This window comes from Sceloporus occidentalis, unplaced genomic scaffold (assembly GCF_023333645.1).
Source record: "Sceloporus occidentalis isolate IW3139 unplaced genomic scaffold, rSceOcc1.0.p SCAF_1, whole genome shotgun sequence".
NCBI classification, from domain to species: domain Eukaryota; kingdom Metazoa; phylum Chordata; class Lepidosauria; order Squamata; family Phrynosomatidae; genus Sceloporus; species Sceloporus occidentalis.
In genome coordinates this window covers 246,595,824-246,620,654 of record NW_028316981.1, presented here as the reverse complement: position 1 = coordinate 246,620,654, position 24,831 = coordinate 246,595,824, and the positions used below count along the sequence as shown (strand labels likewise).

Here is a 24,831-nt window from a genome sequence, read left to right as displayed (position 1 = left end):
TTGCTATGTATATCAACAGCAGTCATAGATATTGTTTTAGATGTTTCGAGCCACTGTCAGAGGTCTTATATTCATGTATGTGGAAATTTTGCTTTTAGAAGCAAATTGTCACAAGTGAAAACTAACCAGCAGTTCCAATCAATTCTGTTAATATTAGATCATCAAGTCAAATTTCTAGTGCTAGACTGAGGTCATAGAGGCTCTGCTTTGGTAACATTCAGGAGGTAGTAAAGAAGACTGCCATCTCTGCAACGGGTTAAAATTTATTTTAAAATCAAACTAGACTAGAAATTATTTTGAGGAGTTAATATTGAATTAACTGTGATTGGGAAGAAACTTTAGAGAAATAGTGTAACGTTACACTCATCAAAGTATTAATCAGTTGCTGTGCTCCACCATGTTACAGAATTGTGATATTGAACAACCAAATGTGCATTGCACATGAATGCACAATGTATGACGATGCAATTGATGCACACTATTTGATGTGCTATATGCACTGCATTATGATGTACAATGGCACTCCATATGAAACACTGCTTTCATAACCTTCAACTAAGTGCAGAGATAACATGTCAGTTGAAAAAGTACATCCACATGTATAAAAGGAGCTTACACATGGTAAAGCATCAACAAGATGCCAGCCCTTGATTAGGTTTTTTCCCCCCTGGTTTTTATGTAGATGGATGATGACAGAATGGACACCATGCTCAAGGACATGCGGGAAGGGAACCCAGAATAGACAAGTAGCTTGCACTCAGCAACTAAGAAATGGAACCTTGATCAGAGCCCGGGAGAGAGACTGTGTTGTCCCCAAACCCACTTCAGCACAGCGCTGTGAAGGCCAGGACTGCATGACAGTGTGGGAGGCTGGAGTGTGGTCAGAGGTGCAGTATATGCATTGTTTGGCATGCCATTTATTTCTTTTCATATTTCATTTAGAATTTTTCTTCCAGTGGATTCAAGGTTTCCAGTGTACAGTACAGTCCTCTCTTGCTTTACATGGGGATCCATTCTGGACCCCCCACCACCCCCGTGTAAAGCCCCATTGGATAGAATGAGGCTTGGGCTCACCGCACAGCTGTATGTGCGCACTGCGGGCTAACACACCATTGTTTTTACTGCCGGGCAGTTTTAGCGTATGCTGAAAGCCACCTATAATGAGCCTGCGTATGGCGCGGGCTCACTGTATATAAAAAACAATTTATACAAAATAAAATAAAAATGTATCCTTTATAATGATCACAGATGACAAATTGAAAATGTTTTCATCTGTCACTGGAAGGATAGTAATGTTGGTGATGGTTGTATCTCTTTGGGAAGACCCACAATCACAGAAGAAGACATGTTTTTCTTTTCCATTTATATGTCTTATAAACAGAAACAAATATTGTGTTCAGAGAGTTACCAGGATATCCCTGTGCTTAATTCACCAGCATGTGGCCACTTTGTTTATCACTAATATGAGAAGCAAAATAAGGTAGAAAGCAGCAGTTAGTCATGGTTTCTCATTAATTCTGAATTGGGACCTATACTTAATGACTAGCAAAATAATTCATGACTCAGAAACCAGTTTTTAGCCATAGCTTCATATTCTAGTTTGTTATATCTTCTTCCCCCACTTACGCAAAAACCCAGAGACAGTTGTTTCAATTTGTGGCTTGTCTATAAAAGATACTGGTAAAGTACAGGATTTTGCATAAGCATCATAAGAATGAAATATGTCTGCCATAAATCTACTAGACAAGCTGCCATATAAATGTGCCATTTTATTTCTCTTGCAGTTACATGGACTGTGTCATTTATAGGAGAGATCAGAAAGGTCTGACTTTAAGTAAACCAGCCTCTGATTAGATAAGACTTCCTGTTTCCAGAAGTGTTTTTCAGACATCACAATGCAGGTTTCTTTGATCCGGGCATTGTAAACTTTGTTTGGCAGAGTTGCTACATTGAATATTATTTGGTAAACCCTGTATATGTGTATTTTGTCCATTTCATTGTGCTTTCAAGATAATAAAAATTAGTATTGCCTGTAGGAAACATCAATATAGGTAGTGTGTACATACCTTGTTTCATTTCTAGTATCTCTCAACAGTGTTCTGTAAAATGTGGAAAAGGTGTACGACACCGGACTGTGAGGTGTACCAATCCTCGGAAGAAATGTGTTTTGTCTACAAGGCCCAGAGAAGCAGAAGACTGTGAAGACTATTCTAAATGCTATGTTTGGAGAATGGGCGACTGGTCTAAGGTGCAACATGCTTGAAAAATTATATTTTATACTGACAGTTAAGTTAAACTTACAAAATGTTGTCAGTTACTGAATAGAAGTTTCCATTAAAGGTCAAGGCCAATGCAGTTTAAACAGAACAGTGGAATAAAACTGTGATAGTTGTTGGAGCAGGTGTGGTCCAGAAGAAAGTAGGTGTCAGATAGTTGAGTGTGTGTGTAATGCCAGAATGCCCTCTCCTTATGATAGCAAAAAGGTGGACTATATACTAGTGTGTGAGAGCAAGGATGTCAGCTCTAAAAACAGCAGGAATAGTCCCATGCCTTACATCATGTGTTCAGGTACTCCTGGGAGGGTGGTGGGCTGTGAGCTGTATATGTGTAATTGGGTGCCATTCTTGGATATGGCTGTTTTAAAGTTGATTGGGGGATTGTGCAATGTTCAAAGGGCTTTGGTTTTTGAATGACTGGTGCTAGCTCAGGAAGAGGCCCAGCATTTTTTTTAATGTGTTTATTATTGACCGGATCATGTTAGAATTAGTTGTGCCAAATCATGGGAGCATTTGATTCTAGTGCATGTATTTCAGCTGATCCAGATCTGAGTGGTTCAGAAAGGGAGTGGTAATGTCCATATTCCTACCCTGCTTTCTGTTTGACCTCTTCATGTTTTGTTTTAATTAAATGAAAGCATTAAATGAAAGTTTATAATTAACAAAAATAATTAATAAAAAGTTATCTGAAGCATTTTCTAATACTGTGTATCACTTTCACAGTTGCAGTTTGATGAATTATTAACTAAACACTGGGTAAACCTGTACTGATATCTCATAAAATTGTGGCTCATACAGTTGAGATTTTCCCAGATTTATACCAAAATAATATGTATTGTAGAAAAATAAATTCAGCTTTGTCTGCACTTGGATTTCCTAGCTGGATATGTGGTTCTACGTCCAAACTAGTACATAACAAACTTATGCCATGGATTATATTGTAATATAATTAAAGTTAGGTAAAAAGTGAGAATTGCAAAACTTTGCTCACTGATTACTGACTTCCCTCAATCTGGTGTCCATTGTTTTTGCTCTTGAGGATTATTCTTGACATTGATAGGAGGCTGTTTCTTTGAGACAAGCCAAGTTATTTTCAAACTTGTGCCAAAGCATAGTTTAAGAAATGCAAATGTCATTTTTTTGTACTTACTGAAACAAGAGGCTTACCATGTTTATAAGGAGCTTCTAAGCCATCATTTTAAATTGGTACTAAGGGATTAGTAAAACATAGTATAAATAATTTTAACAAAACGAGGGTCACTTTTGATTAAAATGCTCCAGGTAAGTATAACCTAGATAATGTTTTCCATTGTTTGTTATTTCTGTATAGATGGAAAAGGATAAAAGGTTACAAAAGAAGAATCTCAAGTTTCTTACGTTCCATGGTCCTGTCAGTTTCATTAAAACACTGACATTATATTTGCTGGTCTTGAATAGTTTCAAACTCTGATTTTCATCCCTGCTTTTCTCCTGTCATAATGGTTGCAGTGAGGAATATGTGGGAAAGCATTTGGTAGTTGCTCTGATTGATCATTCATTACACAGTGGGGTACAATTTACATACAAGCAGGATAGAAAATAGATTTACTTAAACAAAAGGAAGTTAAGAATAGAAAGAATGGCAAAGAGCTCAAAGTTGAATGCTTTATCATATTCAGAATAATAAGAATTTGAGATTTTCTTTTAAAAGGGGACATACAAATCTGATCTGAGTGGAAAGGACAGGAATCAACATGAAACAGATTATTCAGTAAAGAGGCTGTATCAAGGGGTGAACAATAAGTGAATAAACTGGAGGCATCCGTTCCCTCTGGACTTGTGTGGTCCCTGCTGTTGTCACTTCCTATAAATGATGCTACCGTGTCAGTTTACACATAGTAGCAATTTTAAGCCCATTTGTATGTGGATTTATGTGCATGAAATTAAGAATGGCAATTGCATTGGTGACAGACAGCAGGAGGGAAATATGTGGGGATAATAGTAGACAAATCCATAATGTGCAATGTTGCTTGTAAAAGTATTTGGTTATAGTTGTAGTTCAAAGCCCCTCATTTTTTCTCAGAAGTAAATGTTTTCTATAGTGGTGATGGTGATGGTGATGCTCTACTAATTGCTAAGATTGTCAGTTCAAAAATGGATAGGTGGGTAAATGGGGGACACACAAAGATCATTATTTGACACTATAGAGATAAATCTAATTTATTTATTTATTTACTTATATCTGCTCTTCAGCCAAAAGGCTATAATGTTACTTCCATCTAGAATAGACCTATTCCAAAAAAAACCCCAAACTTGTTAATCACAACTAATTCAAATCCCACTCATATCAATTGGTTTATTTCATGTAGGACTAATAAATGATTTAGTCCACACTCTCCTGTTACAGCAACAATTCATATTGCATGTAGAAAGGAAGTATTTTTTTTAAAATCATGAGTACATCCCAACCCCTAATTTGTAAAAATAAACATAAAACATAAAAGGGCAACTTAAAAGTTGTAGTTATACCACTTTTAAATTGCAACTATAGTGTAAGAACAGGTTTGTTGTTGTTTGTTGCCTTCAAGTCATTTCCTACTTATGACAACTCTAAGGTGAACCTATCATGGGGTTTTCTTTGCAAGATTTGTTCAGATGAAGTTTGCTATTTCCTGAGGTTGAGAGCATGTGACTTGCCCAAGGTCACCTAGTAGGTTTCATGCCTGAGTGGGGAATCAAACCATGGTGTCCAGAGTCATAGTCCAGTACTCGAACCACTATGTCACTCTGGCTTACCTGTATCTGATATTTTGAACGATCTTCAGTCAAATCACACAAACTGCTGTCCTCTACGGGTTTGATTAAACCTAACCATTGAGAAAGAGCTGCAACCACACCAGTGGAATGAAGAAGTCAGTAGCTTGTCATCTGAAAAGAAAGCAACAAGTCATACACCATCAGAAAGCCGTTCAAGTATATGTTGCAGATACTGAAAAATCAGAACTGGTGAGGACAATGTCTGAGCTGGAATCTTGAATCACTAATGTATCTGTCTGATGTCAAGCATAGTCAATACTGTTCACTGTTGTACTGGTTTGGCAGTTGGGCATGAAGTCAACGCTGAGGTGGTAGTGGGAGTTTGCCTGAAGAGTGTGGTTGGACCAATCTGGATTCAGCTTCCCTGTCCATGTCTTTCCTCCTCCTCCTCCTCCTCCTCCTCCTCCTCTTAGTGCAATGTGGAGATTTAGACCTTCTTTACTTAGGGTCTAATCTCTGTTTTAGTGTCAAGGGAACAGCTGTGGCTGAAGCCTGGTCTCTGTGCCAATGTCAAAGTCAAGGTGGATAAAGTCATCGTAGTGTCAGAGAAATACAGTGAAAGATATTGACAGAAACTTTGTTTCTTCAGTGGATGACAGAAGCCAGATCCCTTCAGAAAGTAGACCCCTTCACATCAGAGAGCACCATTCTACACAAACAGTTACAAAGTCCTCACTTCATAAAATGCTGTTAATGTTTGCATTATTCCATGAAGTGGCCCTCCCCTAAACAAAAGAGACAACAGAGGTGGCTATCTCATTGGAGAATTGTTATTACAATATTCAACACACTTTTAAATGAAGGGTCTGGAGACCAAGGGTCAGGAGAAGATTACTCGTACCATGAGCCTAAAGGTATGAGATTCTATTAAAGAAACTCCCAAGAAATTACTGATTCTTATCCAAAGACCTGTGCACACCCTATAGGTAATAAATAGCAGGGAGAACATAATTTCACCAGCTAGAAGCTGTTGAAAGCTAAGGCAATATGAAATTCTTTCTAGCCTAATAGGTGGTACTTTTTATAGATATAGCAATACTTACCTTTCTATACTCCTTTGTAGTGCTAAGGACTGTATATGTGGTTTTCTGTGTGTATATACAAGTCTTACATCCAGATCCTAATAAGTTTCTTCAGAATCAGATACAACTGATTTCAGTAGAAATAGGAAGTATGCATGGCTTTGTAGTTTAGGAAAATCACTTAGAAGCGCTAAGAACATAGAAGACAACAGTAAATTGCTTATCAGTTGGTGGACTTTTTAAGCAGCTTACTTGCATTTCCATGCTTTTGAGAGAATTGTAAAGTGTAATATTCTCTTCACAATTCCAGCAGCTTCACAGCACCATACTTTCTGTGCATGCCAGATCCCTAAGGCTAGTGTCAAAGGAGAACATTGAATATATGAGCCTAAATGCATCCTGACAATTGACAGTCACCTGGGGAGTCACTGAACAAGAAGTGTGGTCTAGAGAGAGCCATTAGAGTGGAGAACTTTGAAAACAAAGCTGTCAGTACAAGAGGATTGCTGAGGATTAAATTGCTTCCTTGTTTCCCAAGTGCAATAAAAGAGAAAGAGGGTCACCAAATGACCTTTCCTGCAAAGGAAAATATTGTAAAATAAAGTAAAATATTTATCAGTTTTTTAACTGTATCTATTTAGCCATCCTCAACAGAAATTCTGTGGCCAGCACACACACACACACACACACACCATTAAAGATATGCCATGAGAATAAGAAGATGCATTTCTTACATTTTGAATCTGAAAACTCTTATTCTGTTGCAGCATAATTACCTAACACAAGCTAGAGCCATTATAGGAAAAAATAGGAAAGATAGGAATGATTCCACATTCATTATTCAAATTATCAGTGAAAGCTTCTGAATATAAATATATGGGCAAAAGAAAGCAATGGCAAATGACCTCTGAGTATTTCTTCCCTAAGATTTTCATATAAGATTCATGGGGTCACTGTAAAGCAAAAGGCAACCTGAAGTCACATTGTTGTTGTTGTTGTTGTTGTGTGCCTCAAATTCATGTCTGACTTACAATGACCCTAAAGTGAATTTATCATGGAGTTATCTTGGCAAGATTTGTTTAAAGGAGATTTGCCATTGCCTTTCCCTGAGGCTGAGAGAATTTAGTAATATGCTTTTTGCTCTAGAACTCATTAGTTAGAATAAGGTGGTTTTTTTTTTTTTTTTACAGTACTCTGCCTCTTGCACTCCTTTTCACGTGCCTTTAGCTTGCCTAGTTCTTTCCTAAGCTGGCAAAGGAAAACATCTGTGGAATTCCCCAGCAAAGTCCTGATATGTTGCTAAGGGCAGAGAAGCTAATTCATCTGGTGATGCCATCAGCAAGGTTTATTTAGATAAAAAGGGTGGTTTCAAGGGGTCCCATCCAGCTCAGCAGGAGTGGAGGGGGACCCAGAGATCCATAACATGGTGGCTTCTGTGTTCAGAACTCCATAACAAACCCTCAGAAGAGAAATTTGAAATTTGCTGTATTGACAAGGTAACTAGCCTTGGTTTAGTTCTTTAGTTTCTAATAAAAAAACAACTAGCCCTTTTAAATTCTGGGAACAGAATTCCACAAATCTAACTGGCATTATCTCACTGAATCTAATTGAAACTTATGACATTGCCACCATTTTAATAGTTTTTAATCTGGTAACACAACCTGGTTTTAGCAATGAGTTAGGTCACTGTTTCTGGAGAAGATGAATGAGTGAATTGTGTGTGACCTGGTGGTGTAATCGGATGAATGTGCGTTGTTCATCTAGTTATTGCTGTTGTTGTCACTGTATACTTTAAAGTTGTCTCTGACTTATGAAATCCCTAAGGTGGTTTTCTTGGCAACATATGTCCAGAGGCAGCTTGCCTTTAACATCCACTGAGGCTGAGAGCATGTGACTTGTCCAAGCTCACCAAGTAGATTTTCATGGCTGAGCGGAGATTCCGACCCTTAGTCCAACGTTCAGACCATTACACCACACTGACTCTCTTGTTCATGTTAGAAAAGCATAACTTGTTCTGGCCAAAGATTTCTTAGTGTGATTTGGATAAAACTCATTATCTTCCTTAAATATGTATGATTTCAGTGTAAAAGAAAGCATTTCAGAATAAAAGATACAACATATGCATTAACTAAAAATGTCTGAGGAAAGCAACAAGTGTTGTGTCATAAGAGGCAGAGACAACCACACAGTACTATATCTATAGTGGAGTATATAGTGTATAGTGATTTCTAGTAATCATTTCTAAATGAAATGAAGGCTTCCATAAGTGAGAAGGCAAAATCAGAAAATAATTTCTGTAATTTGTTCTTTATAGTATCTTATGCAGATAACAAAGACAATACATTGTTTTATCACAGCAAGCATATTTTCAAATCAGACACATTGTACCCACAATGCCTTCTGGGAAATGGTTTCTGATCATACTGGCTACCATTTTTATTGAGTACAGCTTACCAAATGGACACAGCTCAAGGGGAGTGAATTCAGGTTCAAAATGGGGTAAATTCTGTGTTTCAAGAAGATGTATCTTATTATTTCTCAAACATTTAGTTTGTGTTTTTAAAGTTTCATCTTTATACTATATATGGTAGTGGCGGCAGTTGCTCTACATGGCTCCACTCCAGATAAGCTTACTATCATTTGCTTCAGTTGTAGGAAAAAGGGGATGGAGGGACAGCAGAAGTAAGTGACCTGGAAGCAGTCTGCAGATGGGGCTGGGAATATGTCAGCAGTGAGATAATTAGTTAAATTACAGAAGCAGCTCTGGCCATCATGGCAAGATGTGAGAGGTGCATTTCAGCAGTGCAAATTCCCACCCAGTTTGGAGAAATGTCTTTCAAATGTGCAGCCCACAAATGGGTTCTGAATATTTACGCATATTTTAGAGCACCCTTTGTATTTAGTAGACTCTAGCACTTAGGTTTCAAGTTCTGGGCTCTTCTGACCAGCACCCTTGTAGCTTACCAATATATTATGCCTTTCATTTCTCAAACAAGTCTGTCATTCTCTTTTTTTTTTTTAATTGACAATGTAACACTAGTTTTTCAACCCTGGACCTTTCAATGCTTAAAGCAGTAATTTCAGTAGAAATGATTGTGTAATCAGTGTAGACTGGTTTTCAGTTGGACAGAACGGTCTCTTATTAGTGAATACTGCTCATGGCAATTTGAACACTATATAGTTCAAAACTTTGCCCTAAATTTGCTATTTTGCAGGTAAAACTCAGATTTTTTTTTATTTTGTAATCATCTGTCCTTGGAGATGTAACTACTCCCTCTTTTTACAGAGACCTATTGAGTGAACTTTTATATTTTTCAGTAGAAAAAATATGTATTGTAGTGGTGTACTTTGCTTAGAGACACAAACATTTATATTGTGCACCATATGATAATATTATCTTAAAATGTCTACAATAAAGCTTGAGGGATGTTACCTCAGGAAAACTGAATTAGTATCTGTTGCAGTTGGGATGCAATATTCTACAAGGTAAAACCAGAACGATGCCTATGCATTGTGAGTCTCAATTTATCTAGCAGGAACACATTTCCTAACACAATCCCCTCAAGGAAGGAAGATGGTATTTTGCTTTTGACAGAAAACAGAACAGTGAGAGTTGAAATTCCCACCTAAGCCTATAAATGGAAGTGGAAGCATGTCATTTGTGCTAACGGGAAGTGGAAAGATCTCTAGTTGATACAATTTCCAGAACCAATTAGCTTGTGTACTCCCCCCCCCCCTTTCTGAAGTGCATGTCAGCCCTGTTTTCAAGACTATTGCTGCTCCTACCCAGATGGAAGCACAGCAAGTACTGGGTGGGTAAGGTAACAGAAGACATGTTATAGTGAAACAACATCTAGGCCAGGGGTGGGTAAAGTGTAACCTCTCATGATCTCCCTGGGTCACTTTTTTTCCCTTTTGCAAAAATGCTCCCAAATGATGTCTAGGTGGTGTAGAGGGCATTTACACATGTTTGGGGCCCTTCAGAAACTCCCAAGTGTAAAAATGACATTTTGTGAATTTTTTCAAAATAAATTTGTTTTATTTTAAAATGTCCTCTAGGTGGTCAGGAAGTGCCCTCATGTCCCATAGGGGATGTTTGAGGAATATATTGCAAGAGCAGGTGTGGCCCTCCAAGGTCTTCATGCATCCCGTTAGTCTTCCACAGTTACCCACCCTTATTATAGGCTATGCATTACATTGTGTTCCAAGTAGCCATGTAAGTTTCTATCCAGTTGATGAACAAAACTTTTTTCTGTCAGTTCTTTTGTCATTTTTTTTCTGTGTAGTAGTACTTAAGAAACATACCGTTTCTAGACTTCAGTTCGGTTTTAAAATACCCCCCATCTCTCAAAAATACTCCATGGCTGTTCCATATTCCATAGTCACAGTGCATAAAGACAGGAACTGTCAACTATATATATTCTCAGGGTATTGGGAAGGCAATGTTTCCCATCTTTTAGTGCTGTCTAGTGTATCTCAGAACAATTCTGGAAGATAAGGAGATAAGGTAGTGTGCTGTGGTTCGTTGCAGTGTATCAAAAGAAGACAGGGATTTACTTGATGATTGCTCAGTAATACAGGGACTTTTAGTTATTTTCTAGTTCTCTGTGGCCGGGATGGGATGCAGTGTGGAAAGAGAGAAAAGCATCCCAATGTTGCCTAGACAACACTGAGTTGAACTTTCTTCCTGGGGCACAACAGATAAGCTTTATTCATTTACTTGGGGAGGGGCAGAACTGACAAGAAGGAAGTCCAGTTTCTCAGACCACAGATTAGGCTACAAAATTCAAGCATATTTTTTTTCCTGTTGTCAGAACTAGCCAAAATTCTGGTATTTATTTACTACAATTTCCAGAACCCCTTAGTCAGCATAGCCAGTCAAAAATGTAATTTCTCCACATGCTGGATATTGTGAAGCAACAGAAGAAAAGATGCTATGATGGAGCCATACCCCTAATCCAGAGGGCCAGTTCATGACATAGGCTATTGCCTGATACTGTACAATAGTTGTGCACAAGTTCCTTGTGAGGACCAGAAGAGAATATTATCAGGAATACTGCTATGTTTGTGTGTGTGTGTGTGTGTGTGTGTGTGTATGTGTGTGTGTGGGGAGTTGGAAGGCATTGTCCACCCAAATCAGAATTTTGCTATCCAATGAAACTTTCCTTCACTCCCAAAATTTCTAATATTACAGTAACCTAAAATATCAGTTGAGCATTTAGAAACTCTTATTTATGAGCACCTCTTATAGATAGATAACTAGTGTGTTATAGTTGTTTAAGAATTTGACTATCGAAAACAGGGTTTGAATCCCTGTTCAGCCACGGGGAACTCACTGGCTGACCCTGGGCAAGTCGCATTCTCTCAGCCTCTGGGAAAGGGATGCAAACCCCCTCTGAATAAATTCTGCAAAGAAAACCCATGGTAAGGTCACCTTAGGGTTGCTATGCGTCAGAAAGGACTTCAATGCACACAGCAACATATCCCATAGATACACCTCATGTATTGATGTTCTTGATATGAAATACTGTAGAACATGCTATGAAGAGAAACCAGTGCAATAAAATTTGTGTGCTGCAATAGCATAATTTTCTTAAATCAAAGTACTTAAGAAAGTGTGGATCCAGTGTGGTGTGGTGGTTTGACTAGGACACTTGGAGACCAGGGTTCAAATTCCTGATCAGCCATGGAAACCCACTGGGTGACCTTGGACAAGACACACTTTCTCAGCCTTAGAGGGAAGCAAGGGCAAACCCCCTCTGAACAAGTATTGCCAAAAAAACAAACAAAACAAAACAAAACCCCAAACCCTTTAAGCCTTGAAACCCCTGTGATAAGTTCACCTAAGGGCCTCCATAAGTCGGAAATGACTGAAAGGCACACAACACAACAGCAACACTTTAAAAAGAGAACAGAATATTGTAAGTTTTAAAAGGAAATATAGAGATAGAAAGATGTTTTACCATGCAGGAATAGAGTTAAAAATAAGCATCCTAATAGGATGAGCATATAAAAGACATATGTTTAGACTTGAGCAGTTCTTTATTTGCCCAGTTATTCAGCAGTTTTGAACATAGGATACTGATGCTTTAAAAACACAACTTTGTGTAATCTATATCAGCACGTTGTATGTAGCCATATACCTGGAGTTATAACAAGGCCTTGATTTAACTACAGCAATAAGGAGGTTTCTGAAGAGGCTGATCAAAGCAAGATAAAGTATCACATCTTGTGGCAATGAAACAGATGGCAGAACAAGTTCAAAGAGGCATCCAGCTGCTAAAAGGATATATCCTGAATTTTCAGAGCCAATTTTAATGACAAAGTATAGATAGGAATGATATATTTGCACTAAAAGCATACTCTTTGGGCTTGTGGGGAATTTTTGAGAATCTACAATTCTAAATAGACTTTGAAAGAATAAGAAACAGCTTGAAAAAAAAAGCATTAGATTTAGTTTTGGAGCCTAATTGAAACCAAGGGGATTTCTGGATAAACATATGAAGGAGAAGAGTGTAAAACAAATACAAGAAACATATGGTTGCTACAAGAAATATTTAACCTTTAAATGCAAATGGAAGTTTATGTAAGTGTGAAGAATTGTTTAACTGAAAGCTGATTTTGCCCCCAAAATGGTTAGCTAATTCATTAGATGATACTGAAAGTAAACATTAGTACAATAAGTGTATTGTAATTTATGAAGGCTAAGAGAAAACTGGAAGATGATACATGTATTGAAATGAAATTAATACTTTAAGGTCAAAAAATCTTCAGTAGAAGAGAAGGCCCCTAAATTTTATTTATTTATTTGATTTCCATCCCTCCTTTCTCCCTGAAAGGGACCCAAGGTGGCTCACAAATAAAAATTCTAAAAACATATTACAATAAAACAATTTAAAATATAATCTAAAAACAACATAAAATTACGGACATTAAAACCCCACTAAAATCATGATACTCACCCTTTGTAACAAACTCTCAACTTACCCCATGATTATAAATCTAAAGCCTGCCTGAATAAAGTTATTTTTGCTTGCCAACAAAAGGCAAGCAGGGAGGAGGCCAGCCTTGCTTCTTGTGGAAGGGCATTCCAGAGGGCAGGAGCAGCTACCAAGAAGGCTCTCTCTCGTGTCCTCACCAGGTGAGCTTGTGATGGTGGGAGGACTGAGATAAAGCCTTCCCCAGAATATCTTAGGGCTCTAGCAGGTTCGTATGGGGAGATACTTATATCCCAAAAAGCCTGAAAACTATATATGTAAGTATTCTTAAAAATATATGATCATTACTTTTCAAGCAATGTTCAAAGCCCTCCTAACTCCTATCCTACACCTCACAACAGTTTAAAAGATAAAAACTTTAAAAATACACATAGCTGAAACAACAGTATAAAACATTCCATTTAACTACAAAGCAAATTTAAAATATTACTGAATGGGCAACTGCAATGGAGCCCAATTGGTGTTCCTGTAGCAGGCCAGGCCTTCTGATTGTTGACTAAGGCGGGATACAGACGGGCAGGGGAAGACGTCTTGGAGGTGTATTCTGCTGAATACGGAGCCTCCAGACCGCCCACCCCGGGGGCGTGGCTCAGGAGATGGGGCTTCCACATGGGGGGCAGTGAAGACGCCTCACCTGGGGCCGTTTCAGACCCGGAGTTTCCAAACCGCCGCCTCGGAGGACGCTGCAAAGAGAGAGGCAGCTTCCTCACGGGCGGCCAAAAACGGGGCTTTTTTGTTCTTTTGCCGGCTGGCGGATGCGCAGCTGCGCAGCTGCAGCGCTAAGCAGCGGCGGCAGAAAGCCTATGGGCACATTTAAAGTGCCCAAGCCCCTTTAAAACTTTTTCCCCCGCTCTGCCCAAGAACAATGGTGGTCTCCTGCCAGCTGGTGATCAGCTGGTGTTGGCATCCTTGTCCGCTTGCACGTTGCCAATGTCACCAGCAGGCTCTACCTTCATGACGTCATGAATACACCCCTTTTTGCCCGTCTGTATCCCGCCTGAATTTCAGACACAGAAGAGATCAGAAGGCTACTTCCATTTTACATGTACAGTTTTTTATTCAATATTTGGCCCAAATGTGGGGAAGTTGGTGAGCTTGAGAAATAGACATTTTTAGAATGGAAAGACAATCCATCTTCTTTTTTGTATGATCAGAAGGTTAATTTTCCAGCTGTGAACATGAGACCTATTTATTAGATGCTTAAATTAATTATATAGACAGGTCCCACAAAGATCTCATATTTTCACTGCAAATATCTCATATCTTCACATCTCATTATACTAGTGCTATAGCTTGAACTTTTTAAATGCCATGTAACCCATTTAAAATTTTTGATTAAAAAAGGAAACTAGCCAGCTATAAAGAAGTACCTGGCAGCAGGTAAGCAAGTCCAATATGCCTTTGTTAATTCCAATTATGTCATAATAAATATTGAGTAAAAGTAAATATTGATCATATGAATGCTGAAGGACTCAGGAAAGGTAGCAGGAGCTGGAAGGAAGATGCTGTCATTGCTGTCCCAGTGACAGACTATCATTTCATGATGTGCATGATGGCTCCAGAATTTAAAAATCATGCTGGATGCAAGCTGCAGGAAAAGAGATTCCACCTCAACATTAGGTGGAACTTCCTGACAGTAAGGGCTGTTCGACAGTGGAACACACTCCCTCGGAGTGTAGTGGAGTCTCCCTCCTTGGAGGTCTTCAAACAGAGGCTAGATGGCCCTGTTGGGGCTGCTTTGATTTGGATTTCCTGCATGGCAGGGGGTTGGACTGGATGGCCCTTGTGGTCTCTTCCAACTCTATGATTCTATGATTCTATGCTAACCTTAACACTGAGAGCAGATTGTAATGTTGCCATCCATATTTGGTAACAGATTACTAGAAACGAACGGAATAGGTTTAGTTTTTTTGACATTTCTTTATCTCATCATCAAAAATGGGTTGGAAATGCCTGAAAAAGCAGTGGAGAAAGGGGAAGAAAAACCTCTGCTGCTTCCAATTTTTTAACATTTTATCTGATTTTTCTGAAACCTAGACAGCTCATAGTGCTTCTTGAAATGATCCTCTACAGAGTATAAAATAAGGAAATGTGGTTCATGGGTGTGTTTTTAATTTTAACTATGATGTACTTCTTCAGAAGGATTTTTTTAAAAAATGAAACAGAGGATGTGAAAGAGAAATTCCCCATGTTTCTCCCTGATTATTTGTGGAAAGGATGATGTTCAGCCTTTTTTAATCTGTGAAAAGATTTTGAGCAGAAACAGAACTTAGAAAAAGATCTTTAAAAACCTAATTACTTTAGGCCCTAAACACATGGGCCAAAAGAAGTTGCTTCCGGCTGTGTCGTTTATATAACACACATTTCCAACATGGCCAGAAGCTGTGCTGAGGTTGTTCTCCAGTCCTTTAGACTGAAGCAAAAAGGATAAAAGGATAATCCGGTTCCTGGCCATGTGGCTTAGGTACAGCTGCAGTGGCCCACTTTCGGAATGGGCCATGCAATCGCCATGGACTCAATTTGCTTGCAGCCGAAGTGACATCAGACCATGCTTTCTCGGCCATCTGCTTTGTCCCTCTATTACCATTCAAGTCACTGTTAATTAGGTATTGTTATACCTTTATGTTTTTTAAAGAAAACATTTTTCGTTTTCTTAAATAATACTTGAGTAATTAGTTAATTGTAGAAATGTCAGATGAATACTGCCATTGGGCCATGGTACCAAATACACAAGGAATGAGTCCACACAACCTATGTAACAATGAAGATAACTAAAACTAATTATACCACAAAAGGAATGGTATTATTCAACATTCATTATAATTGTAATGTAACATAATTGTGTCTTCATAATTGCTAAACTGAATTAAATCTGAACTAAGTATCTTGTTATTTGGGATCTTGGTTTCAGTGTTGGACTAGAACTGTGGGATACAAGGGTCTGAATCCACACTCTGCCATGGAAATCCCCAGGTGACATGGGTCAAGTCACACTTTCTCAGCCTAAGAGGAAAGCAAGGGCAAACCTCCACTGAATAAATCTTGCCAGAAACACCCTATGAGAGTTGAAACTCAGGAAAAAATGATTTCAGCAACAACTTTAGTATCCTAAGAGCCTAAAAAATAACCTGTGTGGGAGATCCTTTCCAGTGCCTAGAAATTCTTTCCTTCCCATATTTTCACACGCTTTGATAGTGGATTACAGCAGTAGAGCTTAATTCTGCTTGTAGCTATTTAGCTTTGAATATAGCAGGAAACAGAAGAATTAAAAAAATCTCAAAATCTATTTTAAAATCCTCAGTTTTCTTTTTTCTTGTATTTATATTTTTTCTAGTTTGGACCTGGAGGCATACTACCTTGTCAGATCTTCTCTATTTTTTCTAAGTCAGATCCTTTCTTGCAAACTTGTAACCTCTAGTCTTCTAACACTCTGTTCTGGTTTGGTTTCAGAAGGCCTTTGGTGAGATCCAGCAAGGCACTTCTTGTGCTCTTATGTTCTCTCTGTAATAATTCTGGAACAAGTGGTTTGCGGACTGCAACCAAACTGATCATTTGATCTTGGAAGAAGTTGTCCAAGTGTATATTGTTAACACTGTTACAGATTGGTACTTCCATCTGCAGATTTTTATCAAACTTGGCAGTGATTGCCTATTGTCTTGGCTGGGGTACACAGTTTAAATGTTGCTCTTTGCCAGTGACAATTTTTTCCTTAACTTACTTCTTACTGAGGCCAGCTGGAAGTGGCTATGGCATTACAGCACCTTCCTCAGCTGTTGGTCTAAGGACTGTATATTGGCTTTAAAATATATGGGTCTGGCAAGTAGAGGAAAGAGAATCTTGGATAAATGTTGGGGTGCCAAGTTGAAGTCTTGTTTGTTTGATATAATTCCTACAGTTCATTGACTTGAATTATGTAGATTTTTTTAAAAACAAACAAACAAACCCACCTCTTATTCTTTTTAATGGCTTTCAAATATCTTTATCCAGGATTCAGTTTTGTAGCATCCAGAATGCTCTACATGACTTGGTGTTTGAACAATTTTACAGCAACCCTAGGATTGCATTCTTTTTTTAGTTATCAAAATTTTCAACACCCTACCCAAGACTCTGGTTAAGTTCTCTAATATGTAGCCAAGATACTACCTGATATGGAATCTGAATGGATGGACTTAACTGTTGTATTTTGACTGTGTTGGATATTTTTTAAATACATTACTTTAAAGGATTACATTCCACTTGCAGAAATTTGAGCAAATGCTGGCCCTTCTTTTTCAGAAAAAGACTCAGGCTATTTATAATATTTTATGTTTAATCAAAATCAGTGTATTTTGTACAGACATTTTGCTGAAGTCCTTCAGAAGTGAAATGCTTCAGAAGGGGAGTACACAATGAAATATGCTATGTGCACAATTGATTCTGCTTTGCCCGTGGTTAACTCTGTGCCTAAATATAATTTACTGAAATTGGTTCATGTTTCATCTGCTTGTTGTAAAGTCATGTTTGGAGCAAAGTCCTTAAATTGTTTTACATTAAAAATGTTATTGATTACATTTCAGTCGAATTGAACATAGGTACATTACCATAACTGAATGTTTCACAAGAATACCTGAGAAGCAGATATATTGAAATGTCGTACATGTCCCCATATAAGTTCAAACTTAGACATGAATTAATTCTCACACTTTTTGGAATTGCCAGATGTGTCAAAATGTGACTCATGTATAATTTTGTAACAACAACAGTATATACACTGCATGTATACTGCTTGCTTGGACCTCTGGAGGGAAGTCATTTCTGGATTCATTACATCAGTTGTTGTGCAGTGGAGCATATAGAGAACGTTCTGCAAAAGTACAGAGATTACTACATTTTCATCTTCTACATAGTTCATCAGAGATAGTTATTTTAGGTTTTTTTTTTTTTTAAACATATTGTCTCCTTTCTAATGTTAGAAAATGTTAGTAGAGGACAGAGTAAGGAGAGGCTCTAACCAAAGAATAGGCAATGAGGGCTGAACTGTTGCATTCAGGTGCTACAATTGTAACATCAGTTCTGGGCATGCTTTCATGCTGTGTGGGGTTGCTTTTTTGGGAGGTTTCTGGGAGTGGATGGGTGACTAAAGTGGGGGGGGGGGAGTTGGTGTCAAGAAATGCAACATGGGACATGCAGTTATAGAAATAAAATATGTATGTGAGAAGCAGAATGACTAAGCATGTATAGACAGAGAAATCACACAGGTGTAAAAGGTGATCTAATTTGGAAGTCTTGGGAGCCAAGGACAAATTTTGGAATGTATATTGGCAACACCTGAGACTTGTTTCATGGACAAGATAATCAGATCATATTCATGGGTTGGACTTGAGTCTGGGGTGAACAAAGTCAACCAATCATGTGAATGTACACACCCAGTGGGTGGCACCTAACAATAGCTATAATAATTGCCAGTTTTGTTAATGTGATGCTGGTTGTTGTGGATTGTTGTGGTTGATTGGTAGAATTGTGGTAGGATAGTTGGGCATATTTTGAGAGCAAGAATTGTAACTGTTTATAGTGTATAGTAGAATAAAATAGTACTTTTGTTTAAGACTACAAAGTCGTTTGGTGTCTTGAGTGAAAACAACAAGAGTCAGCAAATCCTGATGGTGTTGAAGACATCAGAGGAAGAAGAGTGAGAAAGCCTGAAGAGGTTTGTCAGGGTCTTCAGCTTATTCTCAGAAACTCTGCTGGTTTGGAAGAAAGCAATAACCACTGGCCAAAACTGGTCAGCTCAGCTTCATTAACTTGGTGGTGAGTTACAGCCTGAGGTGAAGTGCAACAACTCCCATCATCCCTGACAGTTGGTGCTATTTTGAATTGCTTGAGGTGGTAAAAATCATCCCAAAATTAACCAAAAAGATTATTTTACTTTAGGGAGACTTGGGAGATTTAGGGGTGACTGGGGAATCTGCAGCCACAAAATTAGTATCCAGGAGTGCCCTAGTCACATAAATCTTCAACTCTAGCTTGTTGATGTGAAGACCACAACATTTCCTGATGCAGAGAGGGAAAGCTGGTGTTAATGAGAGCCAATGCCTCAAAACTGCTGGAGAGCCTTGAAGTGGCACTTTCTGAAGATGAAGGCTGGATGGGTGTTATCAATCTTCGTCTTTTCTTTCTGTGTAGGTAGTAATAATTAGAAATGTAGGAATGGTTCTTGGCATTCTTATAAAAATCAAAAATCTTAATCCAGCTGTTGCTACGAAATAAACCATACATAGTGCTAATAAAGCTATTTTACTTGCAGAACAAAGCAATGATTTCTGATGACAGTTAAGGAAGAATGTGCAAAAGCACATAAGAAAACAAAAAATGACCACAGATGATTTACATAATTCTAAAGTGGATGGTGAAGACACTAATGTAATTAAACATTTTCTATACCATAGCTCAGTCATTAATCAAAATGGAGACTGTAGTCAAAAAAATCAGAAGAAATCTAGGACTTGGAAGGAATTGGGCAATAGCTTCAAGTGTAAAAATACATCATTGGATACTAAAGCCAGGATTTTTCAGGCCATATTATTTTCAATTTTAATCTATGGTTGGAAAAGCTGGACAATGAAGAATGCTGAAATGTGGTGTTGAATACCATGGGCTACCAAAAAGATAAATAAATGGATCCTACAACAAATCAAGTCTGATCTCTCACTAGAATGGCAACACTGAGGCTATTGTACTTAGGACAGATCGTGAGACACCATGACTCATTAGAAAATAACAATGTTTAACAAAGTGGAAGGCAGTAGGAAAAGAAGAGGAGCACATTACAGATAATAATAATTACAGATGGATTGATTCAATCAAAGGAGTTGTGGCCCTGAGCGTACAAAACCTGACTGAGACTGTCAGTGACTGTGGCTGTTGGTCTGTGACTTACAAGGTTTCCATGGGATGAATGCTAATCACAAACCAGAATAAATTCTTAGATCATTGAAAAAGTACACTAAAAAGTGCAGTAGCATAGATGACAAATTATGTACTTTTTTCTTAAAAGCACTAGAATTATATTATTTTTGGAGTAATATACAAATTATTGTGAACATATTGTAATATAGCTGATCATATGCAATGGTTCAAAAGCATCATATGTTTTTTTTCCATAAAATCACTAAATTCGTGCCATTTATCAATGGATCAACATTTTAAAATACTTAGGTATATGAGGTTCTACATGGTATACTTTGACTTCCAAGTATGATCAGTTCTTCTTGGGATGTACTGTAGTTTTATTGCTGCTTCAGGATTTTTACTGAAGATCTTTAGATACTCCTGCAAACCTTAGGATTTCCCTCAGCCCGTTGATAATTCCCTCTTGCTTTACAGTGGCCCCTTTTTTGGCTAAAGTCTTATTGGCATTCACCATCTGAATTTGCTATTGGAGGGAGCAATGTTTGTCTGAATGGAGGAATGCCAATAGCAACACTCTGGAAACCATTCCAGGGTTTGCAGGCTTTCTCCCAAAGACATACATGTGTATAGTTCTTCACAAGTCATTTTTACATAAACCTTCAGATCAGTTTTTGACTGAGGGTTATACCTGGGCCATTCAAAAAGTATGTGAAAGCTTTAAGAATTTTTCTTTCTTTAGCTATTAATCTAGAACTTCATTCAAGAGGGAGGGAGAGGGATATAGAATCACAGACATATCAAGAATGGTGTAGGTGGTATGGTATAATCTGTCATATTTGGAATGCTATAATTTGATTTGAGATTAGTGCACTCATCTTTGTCCTTATATCACTTTCTGATTTTATTAGACATGTGTCTTTGGTAGAGATTGGTATTTTTAGTTGATTTTTGTATAGTGCTCTGTACATTGATCACACTATATTAACAACAGCATCTGTGTGATGATAGGAGCTTGGCCAGCCTGAGCAAAGCCATTTTTGGAATGTGGTGTGTGTGGGGGGGGGGGGGCGCTATAGGGAAAGGAATCTGTACATTGTACATTGTTATTTTGATTTAACCATTAATAAGGAGGACCAGACACACACTGCCACACTGAACTCAACAATCAGTTTATGTGTTATAAATGTCAGCTTGGGGCCCAAGTACCAGACCCAGAAAGGGTTTTTTAAGGGTAATAGGACAGAGTGAGTGGTAGGTGCCAAAGGGTTAGAACCTCAAATAGGGAATCTGTCACAAGCAGCAACAACAATTAGTGAGTGTTTATTTCCCAATTTCATAATATCCAATTGGAAAGAAATCTGGTTTTAAGGGCATAAAAAGATTTACTTTTGTGTCTCTCTTACATTCTTTGCAGTGTTCTATCACCTGTGGCAAAGGTATGCAGTCACGAGTAATCCAGTGCATGCACAAGATCACAGGAAGGCATGGTAATGAATGTTTCTCTTCTGAAAAGCCTGCAGCCTACAGACCCTGCCACCTGCAACCCTGCAATGAAAAAATTAATGTGAACACTATTACATCTCCTAGATTAGGTAAGCATTACACAATAAATTGTCATTCCAATCATGTCTTGCCATTCCTCATGTAACAGCTATGTTTTCTAGCTATCCTATGACCAGAGTTATGGAGCCACAATGAATTTCTTTCACTTTAGCTCATGCTGTGGGTAAGAAATGTTAGGCTTATACTTCAGAACCATCTAACCTTGCACAGCTTCCTACACCATATGCAACCTCATCTGCAAGCAGTGTCCCAGATCTTTGATAGTTACATGGAATACAAATAAAGTTTGCCTCATAGGCCTCATTCCCACTGCATTATAAACTGGTTTAAATGACCCTTGTTTGCACTTGAGCTGAATCACTGAAGCAGTTTGGTGAGGGGGCCCCCAATGCTAGACCCATTTAACATCCGTCTTTTTGATGCTTCTTTTTTTCTGCGTCTTTTGCAATAAATTGATTCAGCGCAAGTGTGAACATGAGGCGGACTGGAATCAATTTCCTATGATGTGATCAGCAACCCGCTGAAAAAGGTCAATTTTGAATCAATTCATTAGTCAATGTGAATGACGAGTGGGGTATTTTACAGCAAGAAGGCCTTTCTCTTTTCCTACTTCCCTCCACCTTTCCCAGCATTATTGCCTTTTCCAACCTTCCCATGATGTGTTTGAAGTATGACAGCCTCAGTTTTGTGATATTGGCTTCCAGGGAGCTTTCTAGCTTGATCTGCTCTAGGACTCATTTGTTTGCCCTTTTGGTTGTCCATGGGATCCTCACTAGTCTTCTCCAGCACCACATCTCAAATGAATTGATTTTCTTTCTGTCATCTTTCTTAACGGTCCAGCTCTCACATCCATACATGGTAACAGGAAATACAATGGCTTGTATGATTCTAACCGTTGTGCTCAGTTGTATATCTTTGCATTTTCTAGTTCTTTCATAACCACCCTCCCCATTCTTCATCTTCTTCCTGACTGCAGTCCCCATTTCTATCAATGTTTAATCCCAGGTGTGGGAATTCTTTTACTGTTTTTATTTCTTCATTGTCTAGGTTGAACTTGTGAAGGTCCTCAGTGGTCATTATTTTTGTTTATGTTCAACACTGAGCCTGCCTTTGCACTTTCTTCTTTGCTCTTCCTTAGTAGATGTTCCAGGTCTGTGAGGTTTTCTGCAAGTACTATGGTGTCATCTGCATATTTTAGATTGTTGATATTCCTTCCTCCTATTTTCACTCCTTCTTCTTCTGTGTCCAAGCCTGCTTTTCTTGTAATATGTTCTGCATACAAGTTGAATAGATAGGGTGAAAGGATATAGCCTTGTCTGACCGCTTTGCCCATTAGGAACCATACTGTTTCTCTGTGTTTTGTTCTGACAATAGCTTCTGGTCCTGAGTAAAGATTGCTCATCAGGACTGTCAGACATGTTGGCACTTCCATGTCTTTAAGGGCATTTGATAGCTTTTCATAATCTATGCAGTCAAAGGCTTTGTTATAGTCTAAAAAGCACATGCTGATGTTCTTTTGGAATTCCCTGGTGTGCTCCATTAGCCATCATATGTTTGCAATGTAGTCCTTAGTGCTGCTTCCTTTCCTGAATCCCGCTTGAACATAAGGATTCTTATTCTCAGGAATGCATTTTGTCTACACCTTTCATAGATTCTTGCATAAGGCTCACGCTATTATGAATCAGTTACATGAAATCTTATACCTTATAAGTGAGTAGTAAATTTTATTGCATTCAGTACTGTTTGCTCCCTAGCACATTCAGATTGTGCTTTCCTGCAATAGACTCTGGTACATCTTAAGCAGCATTTCATTCCTGGGTTTGGTTTCATTTTCATTGCACATTTGATGGCTAATTTATGTGCTGTACCTCAATGGAGACATCCATGGTATGAATCTGACCATGTTAAATGCTTTTTAAGACCATTAAGTGGTCTTTAATGTCTCTTTGATTTTGTATTATGTTGCAGCTGCCTTAACGTTCAAATGTCTGGGAGACCAGTGGCCTGTATACTGCCGAGTGATACGGGAGAAGAACCTCTGTCAGGACATGAGATGGTATCAACGTTGCTGTGAGACATGCAGGGACTTTTATGCGCAAAAAATGCAGCAAAAGAGTTGACGCCTGGCAGGCATTCTGGTTAGCTCTCAGCTCTTCACAGTCACATTATTTATAAACACACACCCAAGCACGCTTCTTCAGACCAAATATTATCAGATTACATATAATTTAATCAAATTAATTTATTTTTGCCTGCCAAGACTTTTTATTTCATTTTATGCTCAGAGTTTCCATGGTTAATTTTTATATGAATTATTTTGGATACATTTAACAGAAGTTTTTTAAATTACTATTTTAAATGTTTATATTCAGTACAGTAAATTCTTTTCCCACTTCCAAGCCCCAAAGAGAAAGAAGTAGCAACATACTGTTCATGGTTAGTTGTGCTAGATGGGATCACTTAAAATGAATGTTACTTCATCTCCCATAAATGTTCCCTGCATTGTTCCTGATAAGAAGCCATCAAGCTACCCTGAATTTATTTTTTGTTTAGGTGACTAATTTTTCTGTATCCAAAAATAAAATTCACTTTATTTTATTGTGATTTTTTGGTGCTCAAAGTCATATATTTGGTGCTCAAAGTCAGACTTCAGATATCTTTACAACAAGTTTTGGGGTGAGTTAAGCTAACAACATTGAACAGGTTATATTACAGAATGTATTAGGAAATCAATTCTTATTTTACTAAGGACTTTATTGGACATTCCAAACTTACCCCTGAGATGTACTTGCATGATAAATATAAAATTTGACATAGAACATATCTGGATGTTGCCACAGCTTCCCAGTATCAATTTTCATAACCACAGCAGCACATTTTTCACTCAATGAGTTTCATCTTAGGAAACTGTTTGCTGCCCCCCAAAGTGGTTATTATCACTGCCACACTGAACATGTTTTAAAGGTTTTTGGACAAATGTGCAAAGGTGGCTACTAGTCACCATACATATACAATACTGTAGACTTCATTCAGTTTTGTATATAGATTCTGGGGATCTCAGTTCACAAGGAAGTGTTGCAGTCTTGTCTGGCTTGTGAGCTTCCCATAGGCAACTGGTCAGCTGCTGTGTGAATCAAATGATTTTATAGACTTTTGATCTTATCCATTGTGGCTTTTCTTATGTTCTGGGAAGCCGTCTCCACAGAGAGGCTACATCATATTCTCCATATGAATTCGTCTTGGGGCTGCTGAGACACCTCATGTTTATAGGGTTTCTCTGTGCCCTTG

The 24,831-nt window shown here is 38.2% G+C and overlaps 1 protein-coding gene across 1 annotated transcript in view; it reads left to right on the top strand.

The window, feature by feature from the left end:
- Positions 1–24,171, top strand: part of ADAMTS19 (ADAM metallopeptidase with thrombospondin type 1 motif 19) — a 151,904-nt gene extending 127,733 nt beyond the window's left edge. The window contains exons 20-23 of the mRNA XM_089512177.1: positions 683–887; positions 2,096–2,248; positions 21,395–21,572; positions 23,512–24,171. Coding sequence (XP_089368303.1) covers positions 683–887; positions 2,096–2,248; positions 21,395–21,572; positions 23,512–23,663 — 688 coding nt within the window. The 3' untranslated portion in view covers positions 23,664–24,171. The remainder of the gene's footprint in view (positions 1–682; positions 888–2,095; positions 2,249–21,394; positions 21,573–23,511) is intronic.
- Positions 24,172–24,831: the final 660 nt, after the last annotated feature.